Source organism: Gouania willdenowi, chromosome 5, assembly GCF_900634775.1.
Source record: "Gouania willdenowi chromosome 5, fGouWil2.1, whole genome shotgun sequence".
Taxonomy (NCBI): domain Eukaryota; kingdom Metazoa; phylum Chordata; class Actinopteri; order Blenniiformes; family Gobiesocidae; genus Gouania; species Gouania willdenowi.
Window position 1 is genome coordinate 16,247,599 of NC_041048.1, and position 19,290 is coordinate 16,266,888.

Here is a 19,290-nt window from a genome sequence, read left to right on the forward strand (position 1 = left end):
CATGTGACTAAAGTTAGTGAACAAGCCGATGAAGTAACCAGACGATACTAAGGACATTTGTGTGTGTGTAGAATATTGTGTGATTTCTTGTAATGGATTGTAAATAAAATGTTTTGGATATCAAAACCCTGAGCCATTATTATGTTATGGTTTATTCAGATGTATTTTTCAGGAAATTTACTTTGATCTCCTAACATGTTCCGACTGTCAACTGCTGATAGCTTTGAAGTGTCCTCGACTTCAGCATATTAATTCCAGCAAGTTAATTTTGTCATCCTTTTGATTATGTTAAGATTTCATTTATTCAGACATTTTTTCAGGAAATTCACTTTGATCTCCTGACATATTTCAACTGTAAACTGCCAGTATTCTTCAGAGCCATCTGCCAATCACTTTGATGCGTCCTTGACTACCGCGTAATAATTTCAGCAAGTTGATTTTTTCTTCCTTTCCATTATAATCGAAAAGTTTCATTTATTCAGACACATTTTTCAGGTAATTTACTTTGATCTACTGACATGTTGACTGTCAATTACCAGTCTTCTTCAGAGGCATCTGCTAATCGCTTTGATGTGTGTACTTGACTCCTGCGTAATAATTCCAACAAGTTGAGTTTGTCTTCTCACGTTTGTCGCACTTTTTTTCTCTACTGCATATGATTGAGATTTTTTGTCATGTTGTTGATGTCATGATTATTTTACTGATGATTTTAAATGTTCTTATTGATTTTAAACAATTGAATGTTTTATCATGTAAAGCACATTGAGTTGCCTTGAGTATGAAATGTGCTATACAAATAAATTTGCCTTGCCTTCTCTTTTAATGTTATTCTAAGGTTTTTTTTTTTCCCAAGCGATCAGCAGGCACCTCTGAAGAAGACTGGCAGTTGACAGTCAAAACATGTCAGGAGATCAAAGTAAATTACCTGACAAATGTGTCTTAATAAATGAAACCATAACATAATATTCAAAAACACAACAAAATTAACTTGCTGTAATTATTTACCTGAACCATGTTTAGGCCCATGAATTTTTATTTAAAAAAGCATGTCCTGCCTTTTTCGGAAAAGTTTAAAATTATTTATGATTTTAATAACTGCACATTTCAGAAAGACAGTGACAACCTCAGCACATCATCAAAGAATACGGACAATTATTGTCCTGATGGCACTGGTCAAAAAGACAGATTACGATATATACGCCATTGTTATTGAGAAACATCCCAAGAGATAAAATCTTGGAAGGCTGACGGCAAATGTGAGATCATCATCATCAACAGACCAGCTACCAAGACATTGTAGGCAAGATCAAAGCAAGAGACGCCTAAAGCTTTCAGTAACAGTTTGTGAAGGAGTCACAGTTTCCCTCCTACAATACAGATTTTCACACTGTTTCACTTCTTGCACACCTTGGCAGCAACGCTGTGATTCTCACTAAAGATTTAAAAAACCTTAGAGAATAACTTTAGAAAATCAAAACTAGCACTTGTGTAAAAACCCACTTGGCTTTTCGAGCCAAAATGTATGAAGAAGGACTAATTGCTCAACAGCTCACTTTTTCACCTTTAATTTACAAAACAGAACACAACATAACACTGGTCATTCAGTCACATTTTCCTGCTCTGGATTAGGTTTCCTTCTGAGAGGAATGACATAGATCCCATTCTTGGCTTCTTTTGTCCTCCACCATCGACCTAACCTGTGGACAGAAACAAATGACCTCATACTTTAATAATTAGGAGAAATAGTACAAAAATTTTATTTAAACCATAATGTGCATTGACTTTAACACAGAATATACCGATTGTTCATTTTAACAAAAATTGGCAAATTCCACAAGAAGTGCCTCAATCCTTTTTTTTTCTCTTTGGCTGTAAGATAAAAATAATCTGGGTGAAAGCTACATTGTATTTACAAGATAGTGTGTGACTGTGATCCAATGACAGGGAATGCATTGGGCTGTCAAACATAGCTGCAGTGGCCTGAGGAGACTCAACTGTGCACGGATCTTGATGACTAAAGACACTTTAGGCTCCAGGTTCTGCTAAGAGTGTCAGCTCAGATTCTAAATCAAGGCGCTTCTACTAACTTCAGGCAATGTACATTTCTTTTCTTACTGGACTATTTCAAATCTATAAGTTCAACTTGATCTTTGTATTCCTGTGTTCTCATTTACAATTGAAGTAGCTGAGAAAGTAGGCTAAGAACAATTATCACACAACTCTATAAAGGAAAGAAAAAAGAAATAACGCATCACAATAAAATGTCTTTGATAATTATGTGCTATAATGATGATGTCCACAAGATATTTTATTCATCATCTTACCAAGTTGATTCTGTCACTGCTTTTTGTGGACATTAATGCAGATCTGAACAAACCACAAGTCACATTTTTCTATATTTTGCAAAAATAAAACATGTCCTTTTGTTGCTATCCAAACTACAAACTCTCATTTTGTAACAATGTGGTGGCTTCTGCATTATTCTATGCAGTGGTCTCTTGGGAAAGACGCCAAGGAGAAAAGAATCAACTGGTCAAGTGCCATATCTCCCATGAAAGGTCTGCTTTTATCACTCTAAAATAGAGTGTAGCTCATAGATGATTCCTCTCACATCGTGAATGAGAGCACGCAGTCCCTCAGCAGCTCAGTTGGACCAACAGAAGGAAAGGGCACAAAGACACACACTAAAGCTCCTCTGTAATAAGAGTGGAGAAACCCTGCCACCAGCACAGAAACATCACCCTGAGCAACGATAGCATTGTAATCACTATACGTTCTGTATGTGAGGGTGAGCTATAAATGGTGCGCTGTTGTGAGTTGTAAAGCTGTCAAAGCAGAACGTGTTTTTCTTTTATATAGTAGAGTGATTCTGTGAAGGTGTGACTCTTGGGTTTCAGGTTCTGTTTACTGCTCTGTATATGCACCCAGGTAATATATTGTATATACAGCCAGCATATGTGGATTTTATTCTTGCAGGAAGTGTGTCTCGGGCAAACATTTGTTGAAGTACCAGAGTTGTACAGAAAACATTTTTAGGGGCAGATGCTTTGATGAAGTAAGATTCTGAGGATATCATTACTTATATATCAATAATAAATCAACTTTCATGCAGAAATGTAGGATTTTCTTTAAGCCTTTATCAATATTTAACACAATCAACTCAAAATCTCACTGTATTGCTGACAACACAATGATAAGGTCTCTTATTTTCTACAATAGAAAGTTAATGCAAGGAATTACAACAATTGTCAGGGGGTCGCAAACAGAATTACAGATTGCTGCATCAATTAGATGTACACACATTTTTAGGTACCATTCTATCAAAGAAAAACCAAAACACAATGGACACTGACAAAATGTGCTTTGTTTGTAAAATTACATTTTGTCAGGCCATTTTATGATTGAACATTGTGTGTGTTTCTGTCTTTGATAGTATGGTGCCGACACATTTGTCTATGTGAAAGTAAATTGTAATATTTTGGGATTTTAAGTACAATTCCAAATTAATTAAAATCAAACCTTTGGAACCATGTTACAGTTCTCTGCCGTACACATAAGTAGTAAAATATTATTTAAAATGTTTAACATCAACTTTTCCCATGAACTGTCATTTTTCTCAATTTAAAGAAATTGAGATCGAGGGGAAAAAAGAAAAAAAAGGCTCAGACGCCCACACTAAAAATATTAATATCAACATTTTCTTTGATTAGGGATGAGAAACAAATTAGTTGATAGAAAATATTTTTTTGTGTATTTTAAAGGTGCTTTGAGAAATGTGACTAAACTGATTTGTTATCATAAGCGATGCTAGCAGAAAGCTAACGCAAGAGGAAGCTTATGTGTAATGGGCTTATTTAATAACGGCTCAATAATTGCGATTAATTGTAATTGACTTTCAGGGGAACAATAATAATTGTAATTGGAAAAAAATGTTGGTCAAAGTAATCATAAATGAAGATGTAATTGAACATGAAATAAATGAAGATGTAATTGTAATTTAAAAATGTAATTGACCCCAACCATGACATGTGTAATGTCAGAAACTGCTACCACACGTAATTGTCGACTGTTCTCTCACATTTTTGTAAACTGCTGCAAAAGACTAAACATTCATCAAGACTGAGGATTATTAAAGTTCACCTGATCTTAAAAAATAAGCTTTTCCAAATGGAATATTTTCCTCTAATAAGATGGAAGGAAAATCCTGCTAAGAGAGACATTATCCAACATGTTTTCTGCAATCTGCTTTATTATACTACTTATTAAGCGGCTCAGGTGTCAGCTATTTAAATGTGTTTGTTTTCTTGTCTATGTAGCAGAGTTTTAGAGACAGATGAACACTGCCCTCTACTGGACACAAATTGAGATTATCCTCAATATAATTGTGCAAAAAAAGTTCTTAACAGTGAGTTTGAGCATATTTAGTGCATTACCTGTGCTCCTGACCAACTCCTGCCACCAAGAACTGACCAGAAGCTGAAAACTTCAAGCTGTTGACAAAACCAGACTAAAAAGGGAAAAACAAAGTCAGACAAGAAGTAGTGAGTATGCACACGCAAGTAAGCCATGCTGATTATTTAAATCGGGGTGAAAGGAAAGATAATCCAAAGTGGAAATAACGTTTTAGAAACTCACCACTGGGACACTGAACAAAAGTTGCAGTCCTCGATAACCAGGACCACATTTCCACACATTAACTTGTGAGTTGTGAGAACCTACAACCACAGACACAAGTAAATAGTTTAAAACACAGGAAAAAAAACAATTCTGGGTAATGCACAACCTCAATAAATAATCAAAATACATTTATATCACATTTTATCTAATTCTAAAAACAAGAAAACATTACAAATTGACAAAGATAAATTTTTGTGTAGAAAATGTGAGTTATTGTGAATGTGTGGGATTAATAATGCTGGTTGTTAAGAGGACTCTCACAGCCAAAGGCACCTGAGGCAACGGTGTCAGAGTTCTGAAGCGCCGCCACTGAAGCCACCCAGTGAGGCTGCTCCAGTCCAGAGTCGCCATGGCAACCGTGAGCCTGCTTGGCTGTGCTGAGAGGTTTCTTCTTGTTGACGCTCCACAGACACACGGAGCTGAGGTGTTCAGGATAATCAGCAGAGGACAAAAAAGAAAATCACAAATGAAGCCGCGGCACACAGAGGACTGGACGATTAAAAACAATCAAAGGAACATCTGAGACGGAGAGTCCAAACGACTTACCCGTCGTCAGCTCCTGTTATGATGTGCTCCTCATTTATGAGCTCGATACAGTCGATGGAGCCCCTTGAAGACAAATGATATTGAAGTCACACTTTGTATTGTTCTGTGATTGAGCTGGAAAAACAATACACAGAATTTAAAATGTGCTTTAGAGCAGGGGGTTCTCAACCTGGGACTCGTGCCCACTTTTTTTTTTTTAAGAATTCATTTTTTTTTTTTTAAAGTAACTGTTGAAAACACATGTATACAATATTTTTTTTTATTTATTTTTTGCTGTGCAACATGCATTTCACAGCATGCCAGTCAAAACCAGTTAGATCTCAAAAGCTAAGCAGGTCTGGGCCTGGTTAGTAGGTGGATGGGAGACCACTGAGAATTCCAGGTGCCACAGTGGGGTGGCAGTCACCTCAGTGGTATCTGTCACTGTGTCCCTGGGCAAGACACTTGATCCACATTGCCTAGAATGAATGTAGTGTGTGAGTGAGTGTTGGTGGTGGTCGGAGAGGCCGAAGGCACACTTTGGCAGCCTCGCCTCTGTCAGTCTGCCCCAGGGCAGCTGTGGCTACAATAGTAGTTTACCACCACTAAGTGTGGAGTGAAAGAATAATCCCTTAATTCTGTAAAGCGTCTGAGTGTCCAAAAAAAACGCTATATAAAATTGATGCATTATTATTATTAAAAGAAAAGTTTATTTCAAAATAAAAGACAATGAGAATCACTGCTTTGGCTAACAAACTCAATTATTGCATGAGCTTTAAAAAAAAAAAAAAAAAAAATCCCTTTTCTGATAAGATGACGCAAGCACATACACTTGTTGTTTAAACCTGTTTAAATGCTCTATAACAAACTGTGAGCCAATCACAAGTATTGCTGCTGCACACTTCTACGTTAAGTTAATGCAGTATTATCATCAAATTATTGCTGAGGTCGTATGCGCTGACGCCATAGACTGTAAAAAGAATAAACGGGTCAAGCTCCCCGAAGGAGTGAAGCTTTTATTTATTTTTAGAGCTCTCCCTGCTGACTGGCTACAGTATAGGTCAGAAGCCCCACCTCCTCAATGATAATAGATGGGATGTGGGTCAAAATGTAAAGTTAAAATACTCGTCACAATTTTTTTCCAATCCTAAACTCCGCTGTGATCATTAGTTATTGTCACCCTACAATGTGTTCAAGTGATCATTTTTCTTTGAAGTTTGTTTTAAATAAGTTATTTGAGGTTGAAAAACTGGATTTTACGTCATATATGACGATGATTGACAGCTACGGATCTTGCGTAGCTCTCTTTGTGAATAGCAGTTATGTGATGAAAGAAAGTCGAGACTTGTGATTTTCTTCATTCTTAAATAGTACGTTAAAGAGTACGTTTAGATATGAGTTGAAATATATTGTGGTTCTGTACTAACCTCTATGATCTGAACAAGCCGTTGGTAGAATTTTCAGCAGGAAAGATACTCATGTTCTTGGCGTAGCTGGGCTGCGTAAGTCATCAGGGAAGTACACTAAATGGGCGGGGCACGTTACCAGGGCTTCTCCCGTCGGACCCTACTGTGCAGACTCTGGCTCCAAATGACGTCAAATTTAAAAGATGGAAGTGCCCCGAAGCGCCGTATTTTGGCTTCAAGAGCGTTAAGTAGAAAAAGCTATAGTGCGCACCCACTGGTCGACACTTACGGGGCAACAAGCACACGCGCGCGCCGCTGACGTGACCTATACGCGTCTCTGATACCGGCCCGACCTGTTTGGTTACGTCGGGCTCGGGACAGGTATGATTTATTATCCATCCTGTGTGAGGAAAAAACAAGGAGGGAGAGGTATAGACTCACATCTAGATGAGATGGATCTATGTTTTATTTCCATCTGGTTACATCTCGGCTGACAGCTAAAGCAGAGAGGGGTGGGGCTTACGGTTAATAGACCAGGCTGAGCCCAGAACATGTCAACATGTTGTCTTTTCTGAATTTAAAAAAAAAAAAAAAAAAAAAAAAACTGTAAAAAAAGTAGCACTGCAGGTTGGTCGCTCCACGTGATTCGCTCTTATCAGTCTAGTTCACAGAGTGAGCTGAAGGTGCAGAGCCACTGAAGCGTTGCTCACTTGTTATTAAGGCAGCTCAATGAAGCCTTAATCATGTGTTCGCCCCCTGGTGGTTGGCTGACTACTGGGGCAGAGAAAACACCTGGTTTTATATTCATCAGAGGCTGCATTTTAAATGTGAAAATCACCGACAATCAGGTTAATTTAATCGTGAAGGCCAAAAAATTGTGATCACGATTACATTTTGATTCATTGTGCAGCCTTAATCACAAGGCAGTATATGAAGGTTTTTAGGTACAAACATCAATTCAAAATGACGTGCTAAAGTTCAAAGCATTAAAATAACTTCCAGAGATTATGAAATAATAAATTAATAAAGTAGGACAGACTTCAGCACTCTGTAGCGCTGGTCTGGCTTCACGGTCAGAAAAAAAAGAATAGGCTTATACAGGTTTATTGTACTTGACTCACTCGTGACCATGAAACACCAACTGAGACTCCTCTGCTATCTTCCACACTCGGACAGTGCGGTCTCTGCCTCCTGCTGTCACGCAACGTTCACGACTCAGGCTGTCAATCCCTGTGATAGAATCCTGGTGACCAAACCTGTGGAGAGTCACAGCAGCAGTTAGAGATCAACTTTATAATTAATACAATTATCTTAACATCTCTCACTCTGCACAGCTTACTCACAGAGTTTCCACATATGCATTTTCATCTACATTCCACACTTTGACAGAGCGGTCATGGGACGCGCTGTACAAATCATGAGATCCTCGTCTGAAAGACAGTCCCTTAAAAAAAATAAATTAATAACTTGAATACAGGGAGATAAACACCTTGCAGATCTGTTGAAGCAGGAATAAAAACATACCGACACGGGGCCTTTGTGCCCTGTGAACTTATACAGATGTTTACAAGTGGCTGCCTCCCAAATCATTATCAGTTTATTCATGTCTCCTGTGGCCTGAAATTAAAAAAGAAAAGAAAAAAAGTCAGAAAACACACATTCTTCACAGAAAAATCACGATCATGGTCTCTCAAAACTATAAAAAGCCTCACCAGATATTTTCCATCTGATGATATATCCATACACAGGATTGGGCTGTGTGACCAGATGGCGCTCTCTGTTCCCTTCCTTCCACCGGGCACGGTGTGCAGTTTTTGCCACTTTCAACATCCCTGAAGCAAAACAGCAAAGAAGCCTTTTAAAAAAAAAAAAAACTAACTAAAAAAAGAAGCTTTCACATCCAGGAGTATTCATCAATTGTTGGATAAATCAAGGTATACGCACACTTGATAATGGAGCAGTCTTTGGCAGCAGAGAAAATGGACTTGTCGTCAGGCGAGATGACCAAACAGGTCACTGGAAGTTTATGTCCTCTGAACACCCTGATATCTGAGGGCTCTGGTGGCACCAGCTACAAACAAGTCCAATAAAATATTACAGCAAGTTACGATGAAGGCAAAACTAATTATGTACGGTTTGTTACTTCCAACACTTACATCTTTGGCAATGAGTCTCTGAAGTTGTCCTTTCTGCTCAAGCTTAAAAAACAGAAAAAAACAAAAAGAAAACAGTCACACAGGCAGATCAATAAGTTCACTCATTGCCCACATTCTGGTTTGAACAAGTAATTAATTCATTTACACTTAACCCTCTGGGGCCTAAGGCGTTTTTGCTGTTTTTTCAATTCATTTCATTTTACCTTTATATTTCATAAGGAAATCCATAAAGGTAAAATTTTGGTATAATTTTTTCATCACAAAAGTGACTCTGAAGTATTTTCTTTAATATGGCATCCTGTATTAACACGGTGGATCTAAAGCCACTATAAAAACTCAAGTTCGAGTGGGAAAAGGTTAGATTTTTTTTTACTATGAAAGTCACAAACATGTCTAATGAATGATTTTTATTGCTTGTATAGCAAATCTAAACTATATATTTCAAAAACGTATATACAGATGAATCAAACAACATATTTATATAAAGCTATTTACAGTCAAATGGAAGCAATGTTTCAGGCGAGACAAAAAAGTATGAATCCAATATAGGGAAAGAAATTAAAACAAATACACTAGACACATTACAGTACACTCTAATCTCACTCACTACACACTAACTAAACACTAAAAAAAAAAAAAATTAAAAATTAAAATCACGGTAATAGTCTATCAAATCTCTCAACTCACTCTTGCTTTCTCCGTCTGTTTAACTTTCCCCTGGGAATAAAATGCCCGCTTTATGTGAAATTTTGATTGGACGATGGGCTTCTTCTATTCAACCAATAGGAAAAAGCTATAGTGTCATGTTACAGCATTGTTGTTTTTTGCTCCACAGCACTTTTGCCTCATTTTGAAAGCGCTCCTCACCGGTCTTCATGCACGAAAAAACAAGCGCACATTTTCCCACTTTTGTTTGGATGTAAGAACATGTCAAATATTGACATTTTTAAAACTCTTGGCAATAACAGAAGAATTTTCTTACAACTTCTTCTTGAAGTCTTCCGGCAATGAGGTCCGTCTCAAAGGAATCTTCTTCTGCTTTATTTTCCTCTGAAAAACGTATTATTAATTCATAGTTCTGACATCACTTTTTAAACTTGAGGCTGTACAAACTTAAAATTCTCTTACCTTCCTCTTTCAGCTGGTCAAGATAAAGCTTGGCTAATCTCAGCTTCTTCTCCTGCGGCGTTTCATCATATTCAATCTCTTCATGAGGCTTCTTTTTCTTGGACATGATAGGACTGAGAACATATTCACAAAAAGGTAAAATGTATTTTGCTGTGCTTTAAACACAGCAATTTAAAAAAAAAAAAAAAAAAAACTTTTGATAGAAGTAAATTCACATAATTTAATCTCATGCATTGCATAAAAATGCTTCAAATCTTAGCAATGATATCGTTTAATTCATCAAACAGGAAACATGTAGTCTTATGTAGGCATATTTACTGATTACTACAAAAATAGGCAGACAGACGCAAGAGTCACATTTAGAAACTATCTGTTAACTTTATTAATGCTACAAAATGTCTCATTCAAGCCAAGACTGTCAAAACACTGACAACAATACCTGAAAAAATCGGAGTGAACTTAACATTTAGAATTTATTCGCATCAATGGTTTGTCAGCAGCATGAGTCATCAGGGACAACATTGAACATTTAAAGTAAATTTGGCTTTCAAATGACAGGCTGGACTCTATTTTAGTTATCCATTTTATTCTGGGACTAAATGTAAACACAAAAAAGGAAAACATGTTGATATCTAACAAAGACACACACAAAAAACCCACCTCTCTCCTTCTGAATCACTGGAGATTTCTTCATTGTATTTAGATGTTGCTTTCTGAGCTCGTACTTTGCTTTTTTCTGATGAATCTCCAGGTGCCTGCAGGAGAAAACAAGGTCAGTAAAATAAAAAAAGACGTGTAATTTTTTTTAAGAAATGCAGAACAGCTGCAGACCACAACAAGCTGTCAAGCAGCATGTGGTAATGTGTACATAATGTATGATGAAAAAATAATTATCTGTGATATTTTCAAAAATGGCCTTTCAAAAAGTGACAAGAAATAAAATTGTTTTTAATATCTAGGGATGTCCCAATATAACTTTTTAATTTCCGATTGGATACCAATATTACAGCCTTGCGTATCGGCCGATACGATATCAGCATGAATCATACACACTTTTATTACTTTTCCCCCCATATCAGGACACCCTTATTAAAATCGACTAATTCAATTATCTGTGATATTTTCTGAAACAGCTATTCCAAAACTAACAATAAACATTATCTGCTACACTGTATATATATATTTATCCTATTTATCCTTTATATTTATCATTTTATTATTTGTTGTGGGTAGTTCTTTGTTTTTTTTTTTTGTTTGTTTTGTGCACCAACTACCAAGACAAATTCCTTGTACTGTCCTTAAAACTGTACATGGCCATTAAAAACATTTCTGATTCTGATTTCTGAAAAAACTGTTTTTAAAATAAATAAAAAAGTTCAAATAAATAACAAAAAGATCTTTCCAAAACTGACATTACATATCATTTGTTTTTTGTCTTTATAATACACACAAACTAGAAAATACATGGATTATTAGAATTATGTGAATATGAAAAAAAATATCATGGTATGTGCATTTTCCTGGAGAAAAATACCCCTCAAAATTACAAAAGCTTACATTAAAAAAAAAAAAAAAAAAAAAAAAAAGTTACTTTATAATTGTGATCTAGGAAATGCACATTGACTGTGGTAAAGTAAATATTTATTTTCTGCATACATTTTTTCTTTTTTTTTGCCCCATAACATCTACTTTGGGACATTTGTCTTTATTTTGAAAGTTATATGCACATATTTGAACTATGTGGTGGTATGCATTATCTTTTTTAGTAAAGAAAAAAAAAAGTTCCCATTCTTTTAGGTTTAAAATCTACACCCATGATTTAATAGTTGACTGAAACAACATGTATTCATCATTTGAGCACGAGGCTCGGTTCATTATACATGGGGTTGGTTGTGGACCGAGGCTTTATATTGTTTCAAGCGGATGACGTCACCAAAGCCTCGTGGATTCGGGAAGTGATTAGAAATTTGGCGCGATATATAGAAACGCAAAAAAAAAAAAAGGAGTGTTTAGACGCAACGACGAGGCCAAAGTTAGTGTCCGATAATGGATATTATCAGAAAGAAGAGGTTCTCTACGGTGTGGGAGCATTTCCACATCATCGCCCCAGATAAGGTAACCACACTGTTTATTTCCAGGCACACATTTAGCACAATGTACCAGCGAGCTGAGCCACTCATCTGCTTCTTTGGTATCTATAGGTTAAATGTGTGCAGTGTGGAAGAGTGCTGGGCTACAGCGACAACACTTCGTCCATGCTGAGGCATTTGCGTGCTTTACATGAAGGATTTGATGGGAAAGGAGGTGGAGCCAGCAAATATGAAAACACTGGTAATCACTTTATTTATTTACTTTACCACATTTCCTGCCAGATTACCAGCACGCCTGTGTTTACATGCATTCAGAATAATTATTGATGAATAGCAATTTGCCACAAAATGAAATACATAAACTTCTTTCTATAATTTGACATTAACCAAAGTGTATTCATTTTATTTAATTAGCTTAACCTGTATACTGGTATAACTGGCAACGAGCTTCCGACTTGTAGCCATTATGTTAAATCGCGTTAATAGTACTTAACAGTTCAAAAATTGTGATTTCGTGTACTTATCGGTTATCAGTTGCACTTGAAAATATTAACCAGCTATAATTGTATGAGACAGCATTTTAAATGAAAATTTTATGTGACAACATTTTATATCGTCTGTATCCCCTTTCTAAAAAAAATAAAAATAAATGTTCGCAACATTAATCTCAAAGATTGTCTAAAGTTACTGATTTCTTCCAGTTAAAGGGTTCACGTGCTGAACTGAACCACCCGTATTAGCGTTCAGCTCCGTAATAACACTGCACTGTTCGCTTACCTTTCGTTTAGACGCGGCGCCTGCTTTCGCTTTTTTATGCGGCTTCGACGTTTCTTTAGACTTTATGAAAAAAGATGAAGACATGTTGAAAAACGAGACGAAGGAAGGCTTTTCCTCCACTGCGAGTCAAGTTACCCACGTGGGCAGTATGCACGTAACCCCGGAAGTATTTGTAGCTTCTTTAGCTGCTCGACGATTTGATTGGCTCACGGCCACGTCCGTCAAAGACACTTCCGCCTATTTGTGAATCTCTGCATTTCTATTGGTTGAATTTGGGAAAGTCGCAGAGAAAGGAAACAATACGAATAAGAAATACTCCCCCGGAAACTATCCCTTCATTCTTTAGTTCCACATACAATAGTAAATATAATCCTCCCCCTCATGTAGTAGTTGCATACTCACGTCGGTTGCGTCAAACAAAAGATAAAAAATATATTTACATTCAACGGATTTTTGCGGTGAAATATTTTTACTCGGCTGATTGAAATAGCCGTGATGATAGCAGGACCCGTGTACTGCAATAGTACTACTGCTTCCTCTACTACGCAGTATTTCCATTTACTGGTTTTGTCTCCAGTGACTGTGTTTACACCTTGTTGTGGAGTCAGCCTGAGCGCCCAGGTGAGGAAAGTAAAAAATAATAACAGTGTTGTTCGGTTTCTATCACAGTAGAATGGACTCGGGTTTGAATCTGGGAAAAGCACCAATACAAGTACCCATGTATGGACGCAGCAGGCGGGTGTAGAGGAATGATTCTGAAAGTTCTGGTTCTTAGTTTTCTCACTCTCAGTGTCTTTCCTGTTTACAGAACCTCCCCCGTCCATGCCACCAAAGAGAGAATCCACTTTAACACAACCGACACCAGTGAAGATGATCAAGATCGGCACCGGTGAGCATGAGTGGAACGAACCGATGGACGATAAATACGGACTGGCTGAGGAGTCCAGTTACTCCCCGTACCCCAACAACCAGGTATGGCACTGTACACAATACTAGCGGTGGTTCCCAAACTGGGGTACGTGTACCCCCGGGGCAGGGGTCAGCAACCTGCGGCTCGGGAGCCTCAAGTGGCTCTTTGACTCTTTTGCAATGGCTCCTTGTAGCGTTAAAAAATATGGTGTTGATGATTAATGACAATAACTTCAAATAAAATTATGATTAAACAATTGGTTTACCTGAAATAAATCACATTGTGCAATAATTTTGCCACCATCCTACTTCACCTCCTGCAACATCTACATCTGTGGCTAACCATAAGTTTTAAATCCCTGGAAAGATAATTAAACCAACAAAAACACTATTCTGGAAGAAAATAGAGATTTAAATTGTGTGGGAAAATATTGATTTAATAGCCAAAATGCCAGCTTAAGTTGCATAATGCATGCTTGATTTGTTGCAAGAAATGAGCTATTAGCACGTGTTGACCGACATGATCACTCGCATGTTATCAAATTCAAGTTATTTTTTGTAGCCCTTCAAAAAAATTATTTTAACTGTATAGAATCTTAATACTGTTTTGTCTTTATTGAGTGTTTTTTTTTTTTTTTTTTCTCCGGAAGGACTTTAATCCAGGCGAGATTAGGCAAAATGGCTCTTTTGAGAGCAAAGATTGCAGACCCCTGCCCTAGGGGTATTCAACCACCTCCCAGGACGTACACATAAACATTTGTCGGTTTGTTTTTTAACATTAGAGATTTTTTTTTAATTATTTTTTTTTACATGCACACCATGGTTGGGCTCAATTACATTTTTCAGTTACAATTACGTTTTCAATTGTCCATGTTCAAGAAAACTTCAATTACAATTATTTTTTTTATTCTCAGAAAGTCAATTACAATTAGTCACAATTACTGGGCCTGAGATAAATAATAAAAGTTCACCTTTCTCTTGTATTAGATTTCTGTTAGCATCTCTTATGATAACAGGTCGTAAATCAGCTAGGGCTGGGCGATTTTGCCTAAAAAAAAAAAAATCTCTGATTTTTTTAAAGAAAAATTTGAGTTTCTGTTAAATTTTTTTTAATGCGCTCTAAAATCACTGCAGACATCAAATATATTGTCAAAAGTGCAAATTTATTGCGGTGATTGTCCTCAAGAGTTAAAATGCATAAAACAATCCCAAAATAAAAAGTAAATGAGGCTCTGTCATTCAACAATTTCAAGTTTTATCCCAGGTTTAAGCAAACATGCAACAGCAACTTCACAGTAGCTTCAATTTTCTGATTAAGAAATCAGATAACTACACATTTTACAACATATAACATTACAATTAAAATAAACTCTTCCCTTAGCATCTCACTATAGTGTGAATAAAAAATTGAACATGCTGTGGCACACATATAGCTACTCAAAGGGTAAACACATGTAAACAAAGAGGGGGTTGGCTCACATCGGAACGCGAAAAAGTCCGAAAAAAACTCTGGTGGGGGAAAAAAAAATTCAATTAAATTATTTATTTTTATTTTTTTTAACTCAAATTTGCAAATACAAATCGTTTTTAATCTACATAGTGATTATCGATTAAATAATTTTTTTTTGCCCAGCGGCTAAAATCAGCTGTAAAATACGCTAAAAACAAAAGTCAATTGTCTGAACTCATTACAATTACTTACGATTACGGCAGCAACAATTACAATTATAATTATGCCATAATTGTAATTAATTATCTATTGCATGATTACAATAATAATTGACCCCATCCCTGATGCACACAGACCTTTTTTTCTCATCCATCAATAATAATTTGTGGTACAACTCTTTAAAATACACCAAAAGGTGAAGTTCAAATTGTAAAACGAGAAAAAACATCAGAAATAAATGAATGAAAAAGGCCTAAATTCAAGGTTAATGTTGGACAAGACACAGGAAAGAGTTTAGACGAGCCTGTAAACACCAAATAAATAATGTATAACATGAGCTAAGGGGGTACTTGTGATAAGAAATAAAGGCTAAGGGGTCCATGGGGCAATAAAGTTTGGGAAACACTGCACTATAGGTTAACACGTGTTTCAGGCACCGTGACTGTACATCTACTTGTATTTCTCATTTCTTTGGCAGCCTGAAGGCATCGCTTTTGAAGAAGATGTTACTGCAAGTCCAGGGATTCGAACAGACACCATCACACTCCTGATGAAAATAGAGCAACTCCAGGCACAACTCAAGTATGAGCGCAGGTGTCGGCTATTGGCAGAGAGGGAGCTCAGGGAGCTAAAAGGTGGGTTCATTATTATCTGATCCACTTAAAAAAGAAAAAAAAAAGGAGGATCTGGACTATATCGGCCTTGTACAGCCCCAAAATTTAACAATGAGCCGAAATGTAATAAAACCAAAAATGTAATAACTGGTCATAAATGTAACAAAGGTACTGATCCCGAAGTAAAACATTTTTTTATATAGATTTAATGTCATAAAACCCAAAATGTTACAACTGGTCAATAATGTAACAAAATATGTCAATGTTCTTCAAAAAGCTTTAATATATACATACACATATTTACGCATACTTATTTACGAATGATACTACACTCTATATTGGAGCAATAAGACCTTTAATCCATAAATCATTGACTCACTCTATGATGTAATAAAACTATTACTCTATTACTATAACAGTAATACCACACAGGTCCCACTCAAATAAACAAATTAAAAAAAAAAGAGAAACATACATATTTAAGACACGCCCAGCTACTTTCAGTAACCGCTCCGTCCCCGCACACACAGAATTAAAACCCATCACAACTGCTAGCTAACGAGCTAAACATGAGTGAGTCCGACAGTTTGCCACAGATAGGTCATTTGAGGTGGAGGACTTTTCGCTTCCAGAGTCTCTTCCCAACAGTCACACACAACCACGGTGGTCCGGAGCATACGTGTTTGAGCCTTTGGCACAGACATGAGTCAGTGGTGAGGAAGATGAGGATGAGGAGGTGGAGATGCAGGAGAGGATGGGTGACGTTGAGTGTTAGATAATGGTCCCACCAGCAATATTTTATTGTTGTGGTTAATAAAATAACCCTGTTTTGGGACTTTATCGTGTTGAGAGAGGCGGGGGGGCCAACAGTTAAAGTTATGACGCAGGGGTTTCAAAAGCTTACCGTTCAACCAATAGCAAAATTCAGTTGTAATAGCCAGCGTTCAACCCTTAGTGGCCAGTATACCAGACATTTTACAGCTAAATACGCAAAATTAAAATACTTTTACTAAAATGTGAAGAGTGGGACTAGGATCAATCAACATCACTGCTTAATATCCAAATAAACGTGTATTCAGCAGAAAAAAGTTGGTTTGGGGTTTAATTACTCTTTCAACATAAGGACTGGGACAGGACCACATGGACTCGAACCCACAGCCCTTTGGCTATGCAAGAGCATATCTTTATGACTACTTTTTATATAGTTACTGTTATTACAACACAAACTGTTATACAATGTAAGTCGTCCTATGAGCACAGCTTTCATTTACCAGGTAAAATATTTCAACAAGGTGCTATTTTTGAATGATTCTAATTTTCTAGGAGGCTACCAATAGTTTTTAACAGTGCATGGGTCAGCATGAAACATTTGTAACACGTGCAGTGTTTCTGTGTCATGCAGAGATGAACACTCTGATGGTGCAGATGAGGCACACGGCTCATGAACTGCGAGCGACTCTGGATCACGTCCTTCAAGGAGGCGAAGCATCCGTTGCTCCACAAAGCTCAGATGAAAGCCTGTCTTTCCTCACAGAGTCTGAGGCAGAAATGAGAGTTCATCAAGGACCAGAGGTCAGTACGTGCTCAGAATAAACTGTTACTCCAGGTCCTCGGTTCCCAAAGTGGGGTTCGCAAATTGTCATGGGGGGACGTGAAAAAAGATGTTAAAAACAGTGTGACAACATTGGAAACCAGAATATAAATCAACCAGTAGTCAGAAGCCTCCATGCATTACAACAAATGACACATTGGCTTCTGTAAGACTGCCCTCTAGTGGTGACAGAGGAATAATCTTATAAAAAAAAGGGTAAATATGGCGAAGAACTTACATTGCTTTGCACTAGCCAAACGTGCTTTATGCACTTTGCCGCCACGTACTTGGGTGAAAGTGGATTTTCAGCTTTGACAAAGACTAAGAAAAAGACTTTGTGTGAAGAACGGTTAAAGACTCATTTTCAAAAAAAAAAAACTGAAAATGCCAGTAGGTTGATTATTTAAATAAATTGAGTGATAATTCTTAATGAGATGTTTTGTGTGCTTACAGATATAATTCTAATTTTTATTATATATCGTTCCTCAACAGGATAGGTAGAATTTAGAGAGAAATTTCACTGTAGGGCTACATTGTATATGACATTATATTGTGTTTTTTAAGTGTGCAGGAGTAGGGGGTGCATGGCTTCAGGAACCACTGGTGTAGATATTTCAGGTTTTTTTATATATTTTTTCAGCCGCCAAATCAACTCGCCACCTTAAACTCTTCTTTTATTTCTCTCTTTTGAATTCAGGGTGATCTCAACTTCATCTGCCTCACTAAAAACCTTCGAGTGCCTAAAAACCCTTTATGAGCGCATTGCAGAAATTGCAGACTACAAGAAGTACACGTCGGCTCTGCTCATGATGCTTTTTGACCGAGAGACGTTAGCTACTCACTCCCTGCAGGGCCGGAGGAGCACCTTCACAGGAGACGAGAGCCAAAAGCCTCAGCTCCCACCTGAGATCCTGAAAAGTATCATTGGTAAGCCAAAGCACAGAAAGTCCATCGAATTACCACCACAGAGACCCTTTAAGTTTGTTTCTTCCCTCCTAGATCATGTGGAAGCAAAGTTTGGAGCTGAGAGGAGCCAAATAAAAACGGCCATCCGTACAAAGCTGAACAATGAGGACAAACTTTTGAAGAAAAGACTTGGTTTGGGTAAAACTGAAAACAAAGTTCTGATAGATCAAAACTTCTGCCAAGAGGCTTCGTTTATGCCCGAAAATGCAGCAATGACGAGCGACCCTCACTTATAATTAGTTGACTTCCAACTCAACGGTTGCTGGTCGGCATTTCACACCATTGTAGAGATATGTGACTGCTTACCAGTTTGGTAGTTTATTCTACGTAGTGCAGAAAGTTGGGCATTTTCAACACTGTGATGAGCAAAATGTCCCACGTGGGGAAAGTAAGTGTCTTAACTCCTGTTTCTGTCTATATTAGTGACTAGCTGTAATTAGATAACAGACTTGTTGAGTTTTTCTCAGTCAGGCCTTTATACTTTCAATGAGGTGACTTTTTGTATTAGAAAATCGGTTCATAAGGATCTTAATTGTATGCTGCTGTTTAAATATACTGGGCCCTATTTTGAAGGCAAAAAGCACATATGTCAGAACAATGGATTCAAACTGTAGACTTTTTGTGCCAGCTTCAATATTACCTTTAGTGTGCCTCGTTTTTTCTGTCTTCTCAGCACCAACTGGTGGCACCAAGTAACCTGACTGATCAACTGTTCCCTTTTTTATTCACGTTGTTGTCTGGACTGTTTTGGACCCATTCTATCTGTGAGTGTGATTTGATCT

At 37.2% G+C, this 19,290-nt stretch overlaps 1 protein-coding gene across 1 annotated transcript; it reads right to left on the bottom strand.

Moving 5' to 3' along the window:
• Window positions 1-1,549: 1,549 nt before the first annotated feature.
• Window positions 1,550-12,908, bottom strand: rrp9 (ribosomal RNA processing 9, U3 small nucleolar RNA binding protein). Its single transcript, XM_028446258.1, is given in 16 exon segments — window positions 1,550-1,697; window positions 4,434-4,507; window positions 4,636-4,715; window positions 4,951-5,096; window positions 5,224-5,286; window positions 7,730-7,864; window positions 7,952-8,052; window positions 8,133-8,225; window positions 8,321-8,424; window positions 8,427-8,441; window positions 8,553-8,679; window positions 8,765-8,806; window positions 9,747-9,814; window positions 9,893-10,005; window positions 10,553-10,647; window positions 12,760-12,908. Coding segments are annotated over 16 exon segments (1,440 nt in total). The 5' UTR covers window positions 12,844-12,908; the 3' UTR covers window positions 1,550-1,597.
• Between the last annotated feature and the right edge of the window lie 6,382 nt (window positions 12,909-19,290).